This window comes from Teleopsis dalmanni, chromosome 2 (assembly GCF_002237135.1).
Source record: "Teleopsis dalmanni isolate 2A chromosome 2, ASM223713v2, whole genome shotgun sequence".
NCBI lineage: Eukaryota > Metazoa > Arthropoda > Insecta > Diptera > Diopsidae > Teleopsis > Teleopsis dalmanni.
This window is the reverse complement of record NC_051847.1, coordinates 136,886,128-136,908,347: the sequence shown is the minus strand read 5'-3', so window position 1 is coordinate 136,908,347 and position 22,220 is coordinate 136,886,128. Positions and strand designations below refer to the sequence as shown.

Below are 22,220 nucleotides of genomic sequence, written 5' to 3'. Positions count from 1 at the left end.
TGTAAACATTTAAAGAGCGAGGATTACAGTTCTTTTAATTTCAATTTTATTGGGAAAATGTCTTTTAATTGCTGATGGTAAATAAACGATTTATTTAATGATTCAGTCTCTCTATTTAATTACTTGACAACTTTGTTGTCTTTAATTCTGCTACTTTATTTCTTCTTTATGTGCGAAAAGACTCCATTAAATAAATTAAATTGATGGATATATAAGCTGCTGTTGGGCTCTTACTGTCAATAATTTTCACAAAATTACACAGAAAAGCACTGAAAGACAAAAATATTCAATAAATAAAAATAAATCGTATATTTCACGTTAAAGTACTTCAACATTAAACCACACAGTACATAAAATCAATCGTCGCCACATATATTCGCATCTTTCTGTTGCCTGCCAGGACATAAGAGGGTGTTAAGTAGCGCTAAATTTTTAATATGGCAAGTGACAATTTTTTTTTTTGAGGTGTGAAAGTATAATTAACAAATGTGGAATTTGTGAAATCAATAAAAAATTAAATTAAAATTATAAACTGCAATTGCCGCACATACATTTGTCACATACATTTGTCACATACATTTATAATCACTGTTTTTTAATTGAATTTTTGTTTTGCAGGCGTATGGCTTATATTTTAATTACCACCATTTAATTTTATTTCATGCCTGCATTTTAAATGTTCGTAGTGAATTTATGTTGTCGTAGTTTATTTTAACATGATTTTAATTAAAAAATAAATTACGCCAATAAAAGTTTGGTGCTTAAATATCATGAAGTGTCTTTATTTGTTGTTTTATGTTGGCATTTATCAACTTCAGTTATTTTGTAGTGTAATGGGTTGCTGATACTGTCATTCAGCTGTCAATCAATTGAATTGAAATATAATATAAGTAAAATGCAAAGAGATCACATATCGTATAGTTGTGGGAACTGACAGTGCGGAAATCTCAACTGCGTTGAATCCATTTAATTTTTTATTTTCCTTAATTTTTTTGTACTTTTTTGTAGCTGTTTATTTCCTACTACACACTTTGCTCTACTGCTTTGATAGTCTTTTTGTGCTGCATATAGTATTCCGGGTACGCCATTTTTCATAACAATATCAACAACATCCGCTCGTCGCCAACTTTATTGATGTGACTTTGTTGTATGTACACAGTCATGTATGCGCATAAATCAACGGAAACGCTGGTTTCATAAAACGGAAACAAAAGCAATATGAAAATGAAATAAAAACAATTCTCAACAACAACAATAATATTAAAACAAATGAAACTATATAAGTTAGAAAATACATGTTTTGCCGTCCGTCCATCTGTCTTTATGGTTGTCTAACTGTTGGTATCTATCTCAGCATCTGTCTGTCAAACTTTTTGTCCCTATGCGAAAATATGTATGCTACATAACACATGTGTACATAACTTGTTGGTTGGACTGTGAAAGCATTTTCATGCGTTTCAGAAATCGAAGTTCAACGTTAGTATTAACTTTTCCCTAAAAATGGACATTGACTTTTGTAGTCGTATTACATTATGAAATACAGTGAACTCCATTTAAAGTACTTAATATTCGAGGAAGTAAAAGAAATTTTATTAAGATACGCAAAGTTTTCCAAATTAATTTATAATAGAATTTATTACATAAACTTTTAATTCCTGCATTCAATTACGAAATAAAAATAACTCCACTTTTACAGTATTTTATCAAAGTACAAGTTTGATCTATAAACTAAAGTCAAAGAAAAGATTATTTCTGGCAATTTAACCACTAAAAACTAAAATTTTAATTCGAGGATTAATTCATTTATTAAAAAAATAAATAAAATTTTTGTATAATTTTATTTTATGTATATAGTATATATATTTTTAATATTGTATAAATAAAAAAACATATCTTTAATATTCATATTTCGAATCACCAATACGCCTGCCACTGTACTCTGCTTTCGCAAGACATAGAATTTCAAACTTAGGGTCGCACTTTTTCCATTCGCTAAGAGAGCTAAATTTTATTTGCCTAGCTCATGTCAATAGCTTTATGGTCAGTACTCAATGGTCATAGTGACAGGTGTCAAATACTGTAGGGTATTACAATGGACCTCATGGTCTAAGTTCGTCTTTGAGCGACCCCATGAACCTAACCAGACCTAATATACATATTTTTAAAATATATATTTTATATACATATATTTTTATTACATATATTTTTACTTTTACTTTTTATATTTTATATATAAAATTGTATATATAATATGATTTCCCATAGTTCATAATTTGAACTATGATTAAATAATTGTAAACTTGATTAAATAATTGTATTATATAAATTTTTGTTTATGTCATAAAGAGACTTTCGTTTGTTAACTACAACGTATTTATGGAATAAAACAAATAAAAATAAGTGAGACTTGATCAGGGCTTGATATTTTATTCTATTGGTGAAGAAATTCGTCAACGTTTTTGTTACAGTAAATATTGAGAAAAACAATATTAACTGTAACAATGATATGAGTTATTTAAATTCGTCATGTATATTTTATATATCACACATATGCGGAAAAGATCTGCTTTTTATTTCAACTTCCTTGTCTGCACCATATTTCACACTCATATTAAATTTTATTATATTAATTTCTTTTCGATATGGGCAGAAACGTGACATGAAATAATTCCTTCACCATAAAAAGTACTAGGTTCCGACAGAACGGAGCAATCCGAACAATGTAAGTCCTTACAAGCGACTCTAAAAAAACGAAAGTCATTTAACTATTATGTTTGAAGATTTCCTAATATCAGACAGAGATGAGGGCTACCCGCCAAATAATCTCTCTGTGGGCTAGATCAAATTCATACAGTAACAACGAATATGATGAGAAGTCTTATCTGCGTTTAAACAAATCCGACATTCTATCTAATCAGGCAGACTCATTTAGTTGAGATGATAACACTGACTATAAATGGTCTTAGATTTGGTTTTGCAGATAAATACACCTGTAAACGCATAAGTACATTAATTTTCAAAAATTCTGCCAAACACACATTTCTCATTTTCAAGCATAGTCTTATGTTTAACTAAAATTGACGACCCACACACTTAATCACAAATATAATCAAACAAATAACAGACTGTAGTAAAATTGTATTGTTACCAGCTCTTAATGTTTAGGAAAACCAATATAAGATAAATATGTAAAAACATAAAGGGAAGTGGAATTTTCCATGGTTGATTATTGAAATGTATCCGTTTCTCAGATAGGAATCATATGTAAAAATAGTATATAAGAAGCATTTGTATCCTTAATAAATCAGTGTCTTACAAACGATCAAACCATTCAGTAATCGAAAAACATGTAATGCTAAGTTCTGAATACTGAGAATCGGTGTAATACTCTCCCTGAATTTTATTGAAATATCTTCATAATTTTTTAAGTAAACCTAAATGGAGTTATAACAGATCAGATCGAAGGCTTTAGAAATGAAAATTGAGAAGTTCATTATTATCACTTTTAAACCTATATTTTTTTAAGTCTTTTTTAATGTTCCCAACTCGCTATTTGAAGAATGAAATGAATCCACTATAAAATCATTTGTATGTTATTGAAAAAATCAAGTGAACACCGTGGTAGTTTCTTTTATACATCTAAAAAGTTATGTTGACTTCATAGCATTGCGTTGCTCTTCTCTTACTTCTTACTGTCATTTGAACATCTCTTTTTACCAATTCGCCACTTCGTCAGTTTCTACATTTGAGATTTTTATTAGTTCCTCGGTGGTATGACATCTCCATTTAATTTGATCAAGTGGCTTGCTTGTTGTCATGACGTTTATTAATACATTTTACCGTCTACTTAGTTTCCAAAGTAAAAATTTTGCAATCCTCTGACCCATTCCTTTGTTTTTAGAAAATATTTTTAAAATAAATTCAGTTTCGCTTGAAGTCTATGAAGTGGAAAAGTCAATAAACGTAAATTTTCGGCTAAATAAATTCCACCAATAAATTTTTGGTACTCGTATTAAAGAAAAGATTTTAAAGTACGAACATTTTTGTGGGCGTGTGAAAATGTTTCGCCTGTTTACATTAAACAACGAATTTTATGGCTTCAACTTAATTGCGGCAGTCATGTTGCAAATTCACTAAACGAAATCATTAATTACGAAATGCGAGCGAATTTCTGGAGCGTAAAATGTGCGTACGAAGAATTAATAGGGTAATCATGTTTACTAGTTAATAGACTTAAGTACATTAGCACATATGCAAGACAGCAGAAGTAACTTATTTATATGTAATTAGTAGAAATTATTATGATAAACGATTATGGAACGAAATTCTCAACCACTTCTTCTACGAATATTCTTTAATTTGGCCTATTAATTTGTTTTTATGTGGTGGGCTTTCAAAGCCATTAAGCTAATTTTAATAGAAGATATATAAATAGCTCTCCAATTAAAGGAAAGTCATGAAATGAGTATTGTTGTTGTTCAACTATTGCAAATATTAAACGTTTTTCTTAAATATTTTCTTACTAAAAACATTCATATTTACTTTTATATGTATATAATAGGTAGTATAGCGAACTTAGCTGTATGAAAGTAAAAAACAAACAATTTCTAATTGTAAAAATCACTTCATTATACAAAATAACCTATACTATCTGAATGGTCATTTTTAGGAATGCATGAATATACCCCTTTTTGGTTAGATAAAGAGATAAAGGTAGCTAAATCTAGTGAATATGTTGGTAGAACTTAATTGTCATACTTTGGCAAAAACAGTTACCGAGTTCACTAAATACATTTCAACATTTTCTTAGTTAATTAAAATGATTTTGTAAGTATTATTATAATATGCTTCACCTTTTCTTCTATTTAATGATTCTTTAAGCATGCTACAAACAATTTAAGCGACTCTTAATATATTTTATTTTGTTCCACCATTGCATCTTCCAGAATTTATTGCCACTATAAAATTCTTGTGGGTAACATTTCGTATTTAAAACTCTACTGATTAATATGCATACACAGAGATAGCTTTTGGTACGTGGAAGCCACGTGAAGCACTTAAAAGCTTTTACAAATTATGTCCTTTAATTATGCAATTAAGTGGTTTCCGTTAAGCTCATTAAGGCGAAAGATTGTTCTACGTTAACGGCAAACGATAAACCAACAAAAAAATTTTAATTAAAATATAAAAAATTATAATAAAATTTTTTATCATACCAAACCTCATTAATTATTTAAACAAATGGTATTTTACTTTTCATAATTATTCAATTAAACCAACAACCAGGCTCCCGCTAACATGAAATTTATTAAAAAAATGCACAAAATTATAACCTTTTCGCCATTAAACAGAATAATTGTTTAATACTGATGAAGTTTCTGTATAAAAACTTGATATTAAACATAACTTAATAATACTAAATCTTAATTTGCACATCAGAGAAAGCATTTCGTATGGAAGAACAGCAAAATAATTCGCTTAGTAATATTAACTGCCAGCCACTCCTTTGGTGGCAACGGCGATAAAGCGTCATAAGTTTAGCGCATTATGCTAATAATTCATTTCGGATTACGTGGAAGAGGCACTTTAAACTTAAAACGTTCCAACGTTTCGCACTTAAAAACATGATAAATATAAAAAAAATATTTATTACAAAAGTTAAACGTTATAAAATATTTACTGTAAACAATAAGAATCATATAAATGTGGCGCCAATGAGCTGTAAGGACACTAAAACTTAAAACTATTACACCAAACTGTTTAATCTATTTATTTTAAATTAAATAATTTACTTGTGTTAGTTAAATCGGACTTCACTTTCAATAAAATTGTATTATTTACATAATTTTTTTATATTGTAATTGTCTACTTATGTGTGTCTACTTATGCGTATATACAATACGTGTACAGATATTTTGACCATATGTTGATATAATATTTCAAAAATGCATACTAAAACGTTTTATTGATCATGTGTTATACTATTAGAATTATGTATACATATTTTTTAACCAAAGAATGTAGAATAAAACTGTAAACCTCGATATCAGCAAAACAGCTAAGTAAACAGGGCTTCGATCGGGAACCGAAAACCGAAAAAAAACGATATTTTTAAGGTTACGAAAATCGGAACTGAAACGATATAGTTTTTTGTTTTGAACCGGAACGAACAAAATTCAGGCTTCGAACCGAAACCGAACCGAAAAAAACCATTTTTTTTTTCGGAGCGAAAACCAGAACGAAAAGCAGAACGAGAAGAATTTCGGTTCGAAACCTTATAATTAACAGAAGTGAAACAACATTACTATATATTACTTTTGCAAGGGAATATGTAGTGTATTAAGCCTGGGCACACTCTCCGCAAAAAACGCTCTTAATACGCTAAGCAGTCATAAGACGCATTAGATCTAACACGTGCACACTAACGCAATCACGTTTATATACCGCAAATGTGCACCGGACCTTAATGTTCAAAGAAATATCTAAGTATGTTTTAAATGTTTTATATTAATTAATTATATATAATTTTAAATTTTTTTTATGCTAATTTAGTCTATTAAATTATTAAATAAGATTAAATTTAATATAACGGATTGACTAAAAAATATAAGTTTTATCCGGAATTCGTTTTAATGGAATTTGTATCATGGGCTCTGGACTTCAGTACTTAATCCGTAACTGATTTTACATTTTTTATTTATTTAAATTTCGCTACATATTTCTCTTATTACGAAAAAATGCAACAACTGAATAAAGATAGAGAAATAAATAAATGCAAGAAATTTGCACATTTTCAAAATCTGACATATATACTTTAGTTGAACATCATAACATGCAGAAACATTGCAACATATTGATATCTGAAAGCAAGTTTATTATACTTCAATAAGATAAATGATAGAAATGTCCATAAGATGCCTCATTACGGCAGCCTAATAGGGGCTATGTTAAAAGACTAAATCTTCTCTTTAATAATTCGTGTCTTAGAATTAAGTATCCCACATATGTTTTGTTGCTGTCGATCTGCTACTAATTAATCATGCTAGAGACTCACTAGTTAGAGGATATTAACTGGCTGCAATACAACCTTTTAGAGATATTAGGCTTTACTATTACTGCAAGTTGGTTTCAAACTCATATGTTTTATACATTGAAATTAGTTAAAGTCCTAGAATCTAGAAAGTTCTAGAATCGGCGGTATATCCTATCCAAGGTTAGATTAGAAGAAAGAAGAAATTTAAAGTATTTAAAGTAAGCCTTAAATTACGGAAATGAAAAGAAAATTCATAACATTTGTTACTTAAACGCTATTTTTAAATTATAAAAGTGATATTATCATCAAATAATAAATGCTCTATATATAAAACAGCTAACAATCAAAGAACAGAATTAAAAAGATATTTAAATAATAGTTGCATATCTTAAACGTTCCTTTCAATCACTTATCAATAATCATTTTTTACAATGATCTTCATACACGGTAACTGCAATATCATATTCATTTAAAAACAAAGTCCATTAAATTACAGCTCTAGACCATAAACCATATTAAAATATTTTTAATTATAGACGTGCTTCAGAAGTAGTTTGTGGGTTTTTTGTCACCTCAAATATGACAATTGTGCTTATATAATCAGAAATTCTTTATCATTATACTTTGTCATGATTTTTCTATAATACTAAGCTACTCTAAAGTTCAATCTGCAAAATTTTAAGCATCAAATTTGGTTAACGCTGTTGGATGTGTTAAATCTTATACGCCTCAGAATGCAGATTTTCATGTGGTGGCTTCATGTGGAAGCCTAATCTGTTACAAACGACATCTAATTGTTAATTCTCAACATTCATCTACAGTTTAATTCTAGTATTAATATTTTCAATAATGCATTTACATTTTTTACAGATTGGAATCTTCATATTACAAAAACTAATTTTTAATCAAAATTATTTAATTACATTTCTAATAGGAAGTTCTGTTAGTCGCTTACGTTTATTATAAATTTCATATAATGCGCGAAATCTAGTCAGAAGAGATTCAGTACTTATGTAATAAGTCTTCTGATTGGCATGTATTATTATCATTAAATAATAGGCTATGAATGCATCCCGTCCTAAAGGATCTATTATACGTCTAAAGGCCCAACTAAAACAATTCTAGACTATTTAAAAATCTCGTATTTGCTGTGGGCTTTATTTTACCTATTTGATTTGGGATTAAGATCCCGCTTCCAAGGTAGTCGAGTAACGCCTTGCTGCCGCTGGGCAATTGCATAGAATATATTCTGATGTTTCCTTTTTCTCATGACAGAGTCGACAGGAATCACTTTTTACCGCACCTATAATCTTCATGTAGTAATTAAGTCTACAGTGTTCTCTAAGAAATTCAGTGTAGATTATAATATCGTTTCTGCTAAGGCCAAGGATAGCATCAACGTCGATGTGTTAAGGATCAATCTTCTTGAGTGCCACATCTCTGTTTGGGCTCTCAGGTGTTCAAGTAGATCTTGTTTCTCCTGTTCACAAAATAAGTTATGTGTGAAGCTATTTGTTACCCAGCAGAAGGGCTCTGGACCAATAAAAGAAGTGCATGCACTCTTCTTTGCTTATTGGCATGTAACACAAATGTCAATTTTTATTGGAATCTGAAAAAAATGAAGACTGTGACATTAAAAAAATATATAATACTTGATTATCCTTTTTCTATTAAGTTGTTTTTAAATTAATTAAGGAAAGAATAACTAATAATAAAATTATTAATGAAATTTTCATAGGTGCTTAAATGTATTTTATTAAATTTTCAAACATTTATTTACAAATTTTATTTAATAATAAAATGCGATTTGTTCTATATATTGTACAGTAAATATTGCAAAATATTTATTGATTGATATCTGCAACATGCATTCATAACTGAACGTACTTAAATTGTACTAATTTTGAAGCCATACAAACGTGTTACAAAATCAATTTAAGTAATTACGGAATTTCTCACTAGAATTTGTAATAATATAAATTATTTACATTTTCAATAGTTATTTAATGGAACCAGACAAACCAAGTTTATGGTAAAAAATATTGCCACATAAGCCACATAACGTTTACTCACTTCATACATAGTTACATCTTCTCTATGTTTGACAAACACATTACAACAATTACATCAAAAATGAATGTCAGATATTCCATCACATGCAACTTGAAGAACATTTGCTGAAGTAACCTGTGGCGTAAATGATTTTCAAATGCCAACATGAGGCAACTTTTGGTTATGTGTTGACTACAAAGATACCTTAACCAATACGTTAAGTAATAAGAAACCTTTATGTGGTTCCATTTACCAACAAACCGAAGCTGCAAGATTGTGCAACAAATTCCCATACCACATTTAATTAGCAATTTTGTTATGTGTGCATTGGTAATTGCGTCAACCGACTGCAAACATCCTCACTATGCATTGCATTAGAGGAGTACAAATGTGTAATTGCACACTTGTATGGTACACATACGCCCTGTTGTACGTTAATTCCAAAATCTACTCAGGTTCATAAAATCCCATAAAACTAGCTAAATTCTTCCCAAATGCCTATGCTGTTCTGGGTTTTGCTTATCCTTATATGATGCGGTTATATTTTTGCACATTTCCTTTTGCTAGTAATATTTGAAAAAAAAGAAAATTTTCCCAAAAACTTATGAAACTGGCACTTAATAGGAATACTTAGGCACAAATTTATACAAAACGTTTTTAAATATTTATAATGGCAATTTTGTCCCGGGGACTAAATGCTTTTAAGGTGCAAAATACATATTTTAACACGAACTAATTTAATTTGTAACTAATTGCACATAAGAGTAACTGAAATGCATTTCTATCCTCAGCTCAGCTCAACTCAGCTCGTACGGCTGAAGCTGTGGATAAGGGTATGAGAACAAAGAACTTCTACAATCATTTATGATGTGGTTGGCATAAAGACGATAGAACTTATATCTGTTTGCAAGTGCAATTTGTCGATGTGCACGTGGGGTGCATATCACTAAACGCCACATGCAACGATATCCTTTACGAGTTTGAATTATTTATATGCATACTTAGTGAAAGTCAAGTGCATATCCATTTGTTGCCACATTTTCTTAAACCTTTGAACGTAAAGTTTTTAAGTAGGCATATTGGTACATATTTCTAAAACTTTACTTCATAACTATCAATAAGAAATGAAATATACTGGAATGTAAATAGCTTAAAATAATTATTTATTATATATACTAGACAAAAATTAAGACACAAGAAGTTTGCTGAAACCTTTATAAACTCCATGCTAATATTTCAGTTACATATCAATTATTATTTACAGATATAACTGTGTTTCATCCATAAAATTTTTTTTTGTTTTTAATTAAGAATTTAATTAAAATAAATTAAAAAATAATTTTTTTTAATATTAATTAAAAATAATTAATAATTTAACACTACAATTAGTGTGAGGGTATATTATACCCAACAAATTTTACACATTGATTAGTCTCTATCTGCCTGAGTTCCTACAATATTCTTTTGTAAAGTTTCATTAAACTTGTTAAAAAACATCAAAGACTGAAATTTTTGCTTTAAGATTGTTTGGTATATTGGATGTACGGAATATTTCAAATTTGCACTCTCTTAAAACAAATACAATTTATATTCTGTCAGGAAGATGTACTGGGACTTAAATTGTAACTCCAAAAAATCATCTGAATATTCATTACTATAATTCAATGAAACATATGTTCCAGTGGAATATCCTACTGATCACAGACACTAGTGGGTAAAAATCTTTAGACACTAATTCCCGTTGAGCAAAGAAAGTTTAGTTGTTTCCAAATGTTGTCCTTTCTAGCAGGGCGTCAAAGGGTGAGTAAATTGTGAAGATAAAAAGCATCAAAAGCCACAGTGTAAGACTTGAACCCACTAAAACCATCTCTTAGAATTGATTATAGAAAATTACACCAACCAGGATATAAACTCTCTGCTGCACCAACCCATTCTTGCAATAAATTAATCTAAATGCTTATTTTAGCTTATGAATCGATAGTAAATAACAAAATAATGAACTATGACTTGATTTATAAATACTTTACATCAACAATCACTAAGTTATATATGGTATATATAATATATAACACTTATAATAAACGTTAATATTACACAAAAATATAAATAACTTCATGTATGTATCATAAAACTAATAATTTTAATTTTAATAATCTCAGTTTTTAGCTAAAATTTTGTAAGGTAGAGTCAGGTGGAGACTTTGAATATTATTAAAGTAATTTAATAAAAGTCATTTAAAGTCATCTACCTTAATTTTGTAAGGTAGAGACAGGTAGAGACTTTCAATATTAATAAAGTTAGGAAATTAAGTTTTTAAGCTTTTGCTCTTCATTTAGTATTTTACTTTGCATTTGTACTGAAGTGAAAGTACTCGTATCTGTAACAAGATATGCACTTTCTAAATAACTTTTTGTTAAAAAAGTGTTCATAAATTCAATTACTTAAATCGGAAGTGAAAATCAAGAATCAAATTCATTAAAATAAATTGTAATAAACTTTGCCAGAGCACATATGAAAGTGTAAAAATATTCCGCATTCCCCCAGGAAGAAAATGGAAGAGAAAAATTACTGTAATGAAAAACACGAAACAAAGTTCTAAATCTATTTAAAACAAAAAAAAATCCACTTTATGTACTTACAGAGATAAACCTCACATATCAGTTTTTTTAAGATAATATATTCAATTGAGACGAAAATAATTTTTTCTATATTCATATGGAATGGATGAAATTATAACTTATTGCCAAAAAATGTTAAAGATGAAAAGAACATTAACAATTATAATAAACTAATACTATTGATTTTTCCACATTTTTGAAATTATAATCGGAATTCAGTAAATTCAAAAATAGTTTGACACTCAAAAATAAATAATTTAAAAGTGGTCTTGAGTAAAGATATAAGCTAATGTACAAATAATTATCATCATTTTTAGTGGTACACCTGGTGTCCCGTATTAGTCGGTCCTCACCCAGTCTCTCTACTATCAACATCCGGATTACGTGCGGATGTACCCAATTTAGTTATACTTGGCTCCGAGCATTCTGATCAGGCTTCTTTTTACTTATGCGCCCTACACAACCCACTCAACGAAATTTACTGAACTTAACTTTTGTAATTATGCCTGATTCAAGGTAGAGATACAGTTTGTATTTTTAGTGTCTTTGAAATCGTTCCTCATATATATATTGGTAAAATAATATATATATTGGTAGAACTATTGCCTTACACAACTATGGATCGCATGATATAGAAAATATTCTACACATATGCAACACCAACCGACTTTAGTGCACTTTGTTGGACTTACGCAGCCACATGTGTATTTCTTGATCCATGTACAATTATGCTGCAATTGATTGAAGATAATTAAAGGACTGCATCGGCACGTTAACCTGAACATCCGTTTGCCGAAGTTTATTAAAAAAATTGATTGATTTAAAAGAAATCCATCAATATTTAGTCATTGTCGGCTTACATTTTCAGGTGAATTATGAGGAATGCAAAACTCTTTCATTATTTTATGCAATTCTACTTTAGTTATCTTGTCATAGATGGCCTTAAATAGATGTTATAACAGAATGTTAAACTTTTTTTAATATTCTTTTTTTTCTTTCTTACTCCCAAAGTATCAGTATAGAAATAATATGTGTGTATAAAGTATAATAGATCTCTAGAATGTCTATGTACCTACATACTTGGTTAAACTTATTAAGTTCTCAAAGTCTTTTTGTAAGGTTTTCTAAGAAAGTAAAATCACTTTCTATCCTTTCTCTATTAGTGAATGTGTAAGCTTAAATTTTCCAACTGGTATTTTATGCTTTTTAATGAAAATATTCACTTATTTTATCCGCTGTATAATAGATACGCTTGAACTTATATTTTTTGCTTGATGAAACTCGAATAGTTTTTAAAAGTCAGTATTATAGCGAGGTTGTGTACATATACATTTATTTTTACTGTACATATATACTAAATGAAAGGCTGTAGATACTTGTAAATAAGTCTTTACAGTTGTATTTGCAAAGTGAAATGAATTTTCTTATCAATGTCGCAACAGACATTCAAAGGATACGTAAAGTTCATTGGTTACAAAGTAATATTTTACAAAAATGCTTCGCTTTTGTATGTAAAACTAAATAAAAAATACAAAAAACAAATGTATTGAAAATATTATGTAAATATATTCTTATATTTAGTTATGCAAACTGAATATGAGACTTTATATATAAGTAAACTTTAGTATACTGTTAAAATACACAATTTAAATAAATCTTTATTAATATAATTAAATACTTTTGTACTCAATATATTTCTCTTATTGTTTAACATATGTAAGAGATATTCAGTATCTTTCAGTTATGAAATGTTTAATTTAAGTAATGCCATTGAAATAATATCTTAAATAATATCTGGCTAAAAAATATTATACTCTATATAAAATCTAATAGTCAATCAAATTTTTCATGCTTCTGGTATTTTTAAGCTTCATTAAAGTTATTTGCAAAGCAATAGAGATATACACGATCTTCAGTAACGAGCTTGGTAACCTAGTAACATTTTAACAGTGTAAAATAACACAGTTAAAAGATCGTTATACGATTATTCCACTAATCATGTTTTTAAATCATGCTTTTAAATTCCACAGTCAGACTAGTAAACACAAAAATCATCTTTCCAAATGAGTTTCTATAGATGTATTCCGATTAAGTTACTATAATGTATAAGAATTCATTTGTACGCATTTATATTTGTATTCATCAACTATATGTTCTTCCTATAAAGGGTATTTTTTTATTTGCATAAGAACTTAAAATAATAACACAAGACAGAAATATTGTTGGAACGAAATTTTTTTTATCATAGTGTAATAGATAATTTTATGACATTTATTTTTCGAATATGAAATCTGTCATATGTCCGCCGCGACTTCAAGTTACATGGTCCATTCGATCAATCCAATTTTTCAGATCAGACTATTTTTTGCAATAAATATGGCCGTATGCCGTAAATGGCAGTAGGAACATTGGCTTCCAATGCTTCAAGAGTTGCTAATTTGTCAGTATAAACCAATAACTTAATATAGCCCCATAAAATGTAATTGAGAGACGTTAAATCGCACGAACGAGACGGTTAGTTAACACGACATCTTCTGGAAATGAAATTGTTACCAAATTGGTTTCACAATAAATCGATTGTTAAGCTATATGGCAAGTTGCACGTCTTACGTCTTTTTGAAACTAAATGTCACCGATATTTAACTGATTAGTTTTTGGAAACAAAAATTCACTCAGAATGGCTCTATTGGGCTCTCCATTCACCGTAACGGCAGCTCCTTCCTCATTTCGAAAGATATAAAGACCGATAATGCCGCCAGCGTGTAAACCGCACCAAACAGTCAATTTTAATGGATGTAATGATGATTCGTTAACGGCTTATGGATTATCTTCGCTCCATATACGGCAATTTTATTTATTGACGTAGCCCTTTAACTAGAAATTATGTTCACCGTAAAATGGCTGAAATACTCTATGGGTTTTGCGAACAGATTGATTTTTGTAAAAGTAAATTTTCACAATTTGGAAGCGTTGCTCTAGCGTTAAACGATTCATGATGACTTGCCAAATCTTAATGAACAGAAATGTCAAAACAGTTTCACATTCTCCGCTGTCAAACCATAGTTATCGATATTGATAGTTCTCATGCAAGTAAAAAATCTTTTTTTATTTATAATGCGCAATCTTTATATAAAGCTTCTACAAATAAGCTATAATATCCTCATGTCACATAAATATTTAAAATATAATAATTTTCATTTAATAATTAAATTTAAAATAATAATTCTCATGTGGTATGTACACAACATGCTTTATTAAGATCATTGATTACTAACTGCAAGTTGAAATCGTTTAATAATGTAAATAAGATGTAACTTCTTTTACTTATAGTTTTTATAAAACTCCATTCATAAAGTTTTATAAAGTTAAAATAATGTTATAATGTCAAAATTCACACCTTCTATAACAGCATTTCGAGCATTTTTGGTTGTGTAGTAATTTTTGTTGACTTAATTATAATCAAATATGGATGCTACAAGCATAATTAAAAAAATTAATTTAATTTTTTTTTATATAATTTAAAACAACATTATTGTGTGGATTTTTTAAATGGAATAATTATTGGTATACTGTAAAATAAGAAATATATAAATCTTTATTTCTAAATAAGTGATTACGTTGTCGCTATTCACAGTATATCAATACATTTAACTGTTAGATTGTTTTTAATCCGCGCAAATGGGGCAATATACAAAAGAGGAGCGATATCTTCAGCACCCCAAATGTGCCCTCTGACTTTTTTGCTACAATACTGAATCATTTTTTGTACTAGAGCACAGTGTTGTAAAATGTTTTGTCTTTAACAGACATGGAATTAACATTTGTGTTTTATAGTTATCAAAGCCTTTGATTCAAAGGTTTATAAAACGTTTACGAATAGGGTGCCATTATAAAGTTAAAATACATTTTAGCTAATATGCATTTAAAAAGCATTATAAGAAATTTTTATGAATAAGGCTGCTATAATTTTCTTTTACTTCAGAAACTTCTTAATAAAATATTGCTAAACATAATATCTTGATAAAATAATAAAAATAGATTGATGGAAAAATAATAGTATAAATATATTACTATCATTATTAAGATACTAATCCTACGGAAATGATTTTCTACTTTATATTATTTTAGGAATATAAACTCCTTTATGTTTATTACAAATTGATAAAATGAAAACACAAAATTATTAAAAACACTCAAAATTTCCTTATAAGAACACTTATTTTTATTTCATTTTATTTATCAATTTTTTTATTTTTTACAGATGAAAATTGGGGCTTACCCTTGGCCATAGCTGCCAACCTACACATACCACACAAAATTCAAATTGGCGGAGACGTACGTGACTTGCATGCAGATGACAAAATCGGCAAAGGTAGGAAGGATATCAAATTCTGAACTAAAGTAGAAACCGTAATTGAAAATCCATGAAAAAAAATAAAAACCCTTTTGCGTGAGCAGAAATAAGAAAAATAGCAAAAACATAAGTAAAAACAATTTAAAATAAATTTTGTATAAAAATTGTATAATTTTCAGTGGAATTATTTTTAACTCTTTAAAATTTTTTCATAGTCTTTTTTATTTTTTCTATTTATATTTACTATTTATTATTTTCATGTTTTATATTAGCATTATTATATTATTATGCTATTTATTAACATTATTATATTTTATGGTTTAAAAATTCGTATCAACCTAAAGTCAGAAATTGCACGCTGTTGACAAATTTTACCAAGAGATTGTACTTTGTTAGTACTAGTCCAACAGGGACTCTATGTCTATATAACATGGACCACTGCAAGCTATTGTAATTACAAATTTTTACAAAATATAAAGTATTTTGTTATATTTCAATTTAATTTAATTTCGGTTTTATTTTATTTTATTTTGTTTAAATTTGTTAATTTTTTTTTTTATATATTGTTTTGCTTTATTTTACTTGTTTTAATTTAATTTTTTTTTTTCGATTTTTTTGTTTTATTTTATTTTGTTTTGCTTTTACATTTTTTAATTTTATTTTGTTTTATTTTACATTTGGTATTTTACTTTATTTTAGTAAATAAATTATGGTAAATGACTGAAAATTACACATTTCGGTTGAAATTTGTAAAGTGACTGTGTTTAACTTATTAAACTGATGATATTTTATTATATTTTACTTTTTTTCATTTATTTTGTTTTATTTTATCTAAATTTTTAAAAATTTTCCTTTTTTGTATTAATAAAAGTATTAAAGTATTAAAGAATATATAATATTCTTTAATTTTTCTACTTTTTCCATGATCGGAGATCTTAAAAAATGTTTTAGTTCATAATCAAGTTGATTAAGATTAAATTGACATAACTTAATATAACAAAACATAATTTCTTATTAGTACATATATTCCCACGTATTCCTGCTTTTGAATGGATGAATAAACTTTGATGTATAAACTTTTTCGTCATATACATTAGACGCAGTTGTTAATAATACTTATTGATCAAATAAGTCACATAAAATACATAATATATATACGCATATAAATTTCTGATAAAATCACTTTAAATTTTTTTCATAATAATTCAGATTATATCATATCTACCTATTTAGTAGTCTTACAAGATTTTTTTATAAGATATACTCTTTGGAGATAAGATCCTGTATTGAGCGATCTAAAAGCCACAAAAGGGTAAAAGGGTAATGATATAAAAAACCGCACATGTTTTTTGGTACATTTTTTAATAAAAATTTCCTTAATAATAATCGTTTTTAAACAAGTATGTATTGGCTATTAATATTTATGACCTCTTCCCATTTTTCAGGTGACTTCATAATTCATAATCGTAGTACTTCTCTGGTTTATGATTTTCAGTAGCTCATGACTTGAGCAATTTTTACCATAAACAAATAGAGTTTTGTAAAGAAACAAATATTAGTCAGACAGTGCAAAGTCCTGTCCTGGCTATACGGTGGATACATAAAAAATTCCCAATCAAGCTCCATGAATTTACTTCTTTTGAGTTATGAGCAATAAACAACCGAAATGCTCCTTGTACCAGCCTGGAGTCACTCATTCGAGACAATTTCCTTCCAATCTCACCAAGCACAACGTTGTTTGCATTTAATCAAGGCTTCATTTATCATTTATGAAGGGGCACTGATATTTCACTTATTTTTTAATCAATATAACTTTTTACATAAGCGATGTGCTTTTACAAAGATAATGTAGCGTGAAATGTCTTCTTTCAAACATGCGTTCGTTTCACATAATCAGAATAGTGTTGTCAGATACGTATTTAGATACCAATACCATCTAATAATAATAATCGTAAATAGATAATAACCTATTATATTAATGTTATCCTTTCATTGGTATATCCTTGAAAGATATCCTACTAATAAAGCTATAATGTGCTGGTTAGAAATGAAATTAATAGCACAGATTTTAGCATAACTGTCACATACACATAATATTTATTTTAATAACAAAGCTTTTGTTACATTTTCAAATATTTTATGAAAATTAAACAATTACATCTATATCATATTCCAATAACGAATCTATGTAATTGACGAATTATGATTTTAATAAAATATTTTTAGGTATTGGAATTTATTACGTACATAAAATAATATTGTTCATTTTAATAACGCTGTGTATATTTATGTAAATTCAATCTTCTTAAATTGATTTTAATTTTTTTTTATATCTAATTCATTTTTACAATATTTTACTTACTATTAAGTACGATTTAATATTCATTTACCTACTTCTATTAATAAATTTTCTTCTACCTTTTTTATGTATTTTATTTAACTTTTTCTATTCAATTTTAGCTATTATTATTACGGCTGACATGAATGACGATAGCACCTTGCAGCTACTGAGTAAACTGGAGTCTTTACAGCATACAAAGGTGCTACTCATCGATGTCGTTGCCACTTCATTTAATGCCGAAAATCGTTTCTATAAGAATTTGGCGCATATTAAAGCCAATTCAGCTCTGATGTCAAATCTGTTACTGCTCACAATTTTAAGCGATAAATATCGTCACTTCCTCAATGTGGCATTTGAAGATAATGGCATTGAAATGGTGCAGAACTTCCGGCAGCTACGACTCTGGAAGGCGCTAAGTTCCGCCGCCAACGGAAGTAGTGAGAGTAATGAAACGTATCAAGAATACCACACAAATGCCAATTGGCCCATGCATTTGGATAGCTCAATGACTAGGATTTTGCAACAGTCCCACCACGGTTCTAATAGTGCAACATTGACGATGGCACGTTTATCTCAGTTACATGAATGTCCTCTTGCGAATATGCATCCAACAAATTTTGTAAATATTTGTCAAAATTACGAGAGCATTGCACAAAAATGTGCTGCATATGCGCTTACCAAGAATCTTAGCGCAAATAGCTTCGCTACAACGGAAACGGAACAGGAAATTGCCAGCGAATTACGTAACATTTTGGAGGATATTTGTCACTTGCACAAACCAACTCAGGCGTATGACAAACATCAGAAGCAACAAATCGCAATTTTACGCAACTTTATAGACTTTTTCAATTTTTACGATTTTATAATTGCCAATGTGTTACGTGCCACAAATACAAGTCAGCGCGCCAGCAGCTCTGCACCACCGAATGTCAGTTTGCATTTGCCAAAATATGATTTTATTGTATTGGATGTGGTACGTGGTGGAAATGATAATGGCGGTATTGTAGAAATTGATGCGGTTACTGAAATATTGGATGCTATAATGCATAGTCATGTGGAAAACTCGAAGCGGCAGCACAACATACCCAACAACAGTAACAACGGTAGGAACGGTAAGGACGGTAACAATGGCAACAAGTACCATAATGACACCATCAAGTGGCGACCTCTGCTTATATTGGAACAGCATGAAATCAACTTAAACACTTACATCACTCACTCCATATTGCCCGGCTACGACGACTGGCTACAATTAAGCACCGCACAATTGTGGCAGTGCGGTGCGATCTGTTGGACTGTTGTTGCCATTTGCGTGGGTATTCTGCTCATAATTGTGGCAGCGAGCGTAGCTGCCGGCATCGCAATGAGGTAAGTTGAAATGCCACAAAGCGTACCATAAAGTTTAAAGCAATTAAATCCTTACCCCCACAAAACTTTGAATTTTGCGTAATTAAAATTTTTGCCATTAGTTGCCAGTATCCTTATGAATCCGTTTAATTGATTCAGCTTGATAGGTTTGTGCCTGAAGTTCTCGCCCACAATTTGTTCAAGTTCTATTTAATAATCTCGGTAAAAATAACATGAATCTTAATTTATGCCACTGCCAAATCAAATATATTCCAGCACTCGGAGCTCTATTTAAATTTCAGCCATGTCTCGAATATATGTGGAAGAACCTCTTCAAATTTTTAATCGATATCAAGTCACACACCCACGCAAATAATAAATATATTCAGTCAGTTACAGTAAGTACAGACGAAATTGATTTGACTGCTTCTGGGTTTATTAATTAAGATTGTGTGCAATCTTTACCGAGCAACCGCAGAAGCGTAACTTAAGCAAATAATTTGCTTGCAGAATATTCAAGTATACTTTTAGGCAATTAGACATATTCACTAAGCATTCAAGCATTACCAGTTGTTTTACATAATATTTGCCATGAGGATTCTAAAATTTACTCTAATTAAAAATAAATACAATTTGAAGAGAAATAACTTATATCAATAGAATGGAAATTAAAGAAGAGTTGAATGTTTAATTCAGATATCGCTTTTACATTTAATAATTGGTTTAAGATGACCGACATTTCATTTATGTATTTTTAGGCGTATAAAAGAGTTATACTTGTAAAGGAAATATTTCATACATTATTATTAATAGAAGCAATTAATTAAATCTTTTATTTGTAGAGTACATATTTGCAAAAATAAAAACCAACAATTAAATTCAATGTTTAAATTGAATATATTAATTATTATTTTGTAATCATTTTCTAATGAAAATTGCTTGCATGATTATTTTCTAAGCATTCAGAAATATTATTAAAGAACTTTGATTCGTTTAGTAAAAAAATTGGATGTCTTGCTTCAGTTTCTAGATTCTATATTCTAAGCACTTATATCGTATTCCAGTAATTATATACAAACTTATAAAATAAATAAATATTTTCAAAGATCGCTTGATGAGGAATATTTGATAATTCTCAAAATAGCTTTAAAGCTATTTTTATTTATACTACGTTTACTTAGTTCGCGGAATGTAAATGAGAATATGAATTATTGTAAAAATAACTTTTTGCTCAGTCCCCAGTCCAATCCTAGAAGAATTGCAAAAATCCCCCTACGACAACTATTAACGAAAATTGTTTATCACTATAGATGTTTTAACTCTGCACAGTCATTATTAGTCATTACTAGTCCTTGTATTTGGGGCTGCCTTCTGGTGGCAAACAACAGAAAATGCGAGCTACACAAAATTAATTGACATAACAAAAAAAATAGCTGCCTTACAAATCACTGGAGCTCTACGCTCTACCCACACCAAAGCCCTCTTTGCTCTGCTGCCATTTCAGATTCTTGTAAAACAGTAATCTAAAATAGTTACAATGAGACTAAACGCTCTTTCCTACTAGCCAAGAATTGATATAGGGCACGCGATTATACTGAACTAGAATCTTCCAGTACCCGTCTCAGTTGACTACATGTGTTCCTACCCAGACTCTAACCAGGGGTTCAAATGTCTAATACCTAGTAGGGAAGATTGAACCCTTTTCAAGGTAGTTTCTCTTTACATGGTAGATGTTTACAGAGACAGCTCCAAAATAGACAAAGAAGTTGGCTATCTCATTTTCTATGAAAGAATGGGTAGTTGTATTTCGCTTCGACTCCGAAATCACCGCAGCGTTCTTCAGGCAGGAGTAAAGGCAATCCATGTGTAAAATGTGTTCTTGGCTATGAAATCCCCGGAAAAACTATTTCAATCTTTTCGTATAGCCATGGTGCCATAAAATTACTAGTAGGCACTTCAACCACACCAATCATACTTCAAAACTGCCGTGCTTTCCTTAATGAGCTACCTAGGCGCGTTAAGGTTCAACTCATTTGTCAGATCTGTAGGTTGATTTGGTCTAATTTGTACAAAAAGTGTACCAGCCAGCTACTTCAACTAAGACGGTACCTGCTTAGCACTATAGTAACTGTACTGACGGGCCACAGCATAATAAGGAAGCATACTATAAGACTAGGTCTTCCTTATAATAACCTTTGTCGTGTTTGTGGCTCTTAGAACGAGGAGAAAACTATGTTTTATTTCATATGTCAGTGCCCATCTTTAACTAGGAAAAGATCAAAAACCATGGGGGCCCCTTTTTCGGCATTGGTCATATAGTCTATGTACATATCAAAGCTATTTCTGTAGTACTACAATGGGCCATTATTTGTGCTCAAGTGGGCTTTTGGGATAGGTTTCTGATGTAAAAGGCAGAATAAATTAATTTTGACATACCATAAAGATAATGTCATTTATTATGCTATTAACGATTTT

The 22,220-nt window shown here is 29.3% G+C and overlaps 1 protein-coding gene across 1 annotated transcript in view; it reads left to right on the top strand.

The window, feature by feature from the left end:
- Positions 1–22,220, top strand: part of LOC119675793 — a 65,985-nt gene that overhangs the window by 35,693 nt on the left and 8,072 nt on the right. Inside the window, exons 3-4 of the mRNA XM_038087005.1 lie at positions 15,965–16,075; positions 18,518–19,766. Coding sequence (XP_037942933.1) covers positions 15,965–16,075; positions 18,518–19,766 — 1,360 coding nt within the window. The remainder of the gene's footprint in view (positions 1–15,964; positions 16,076–18,517; positions 19,767–22,220) is intronic.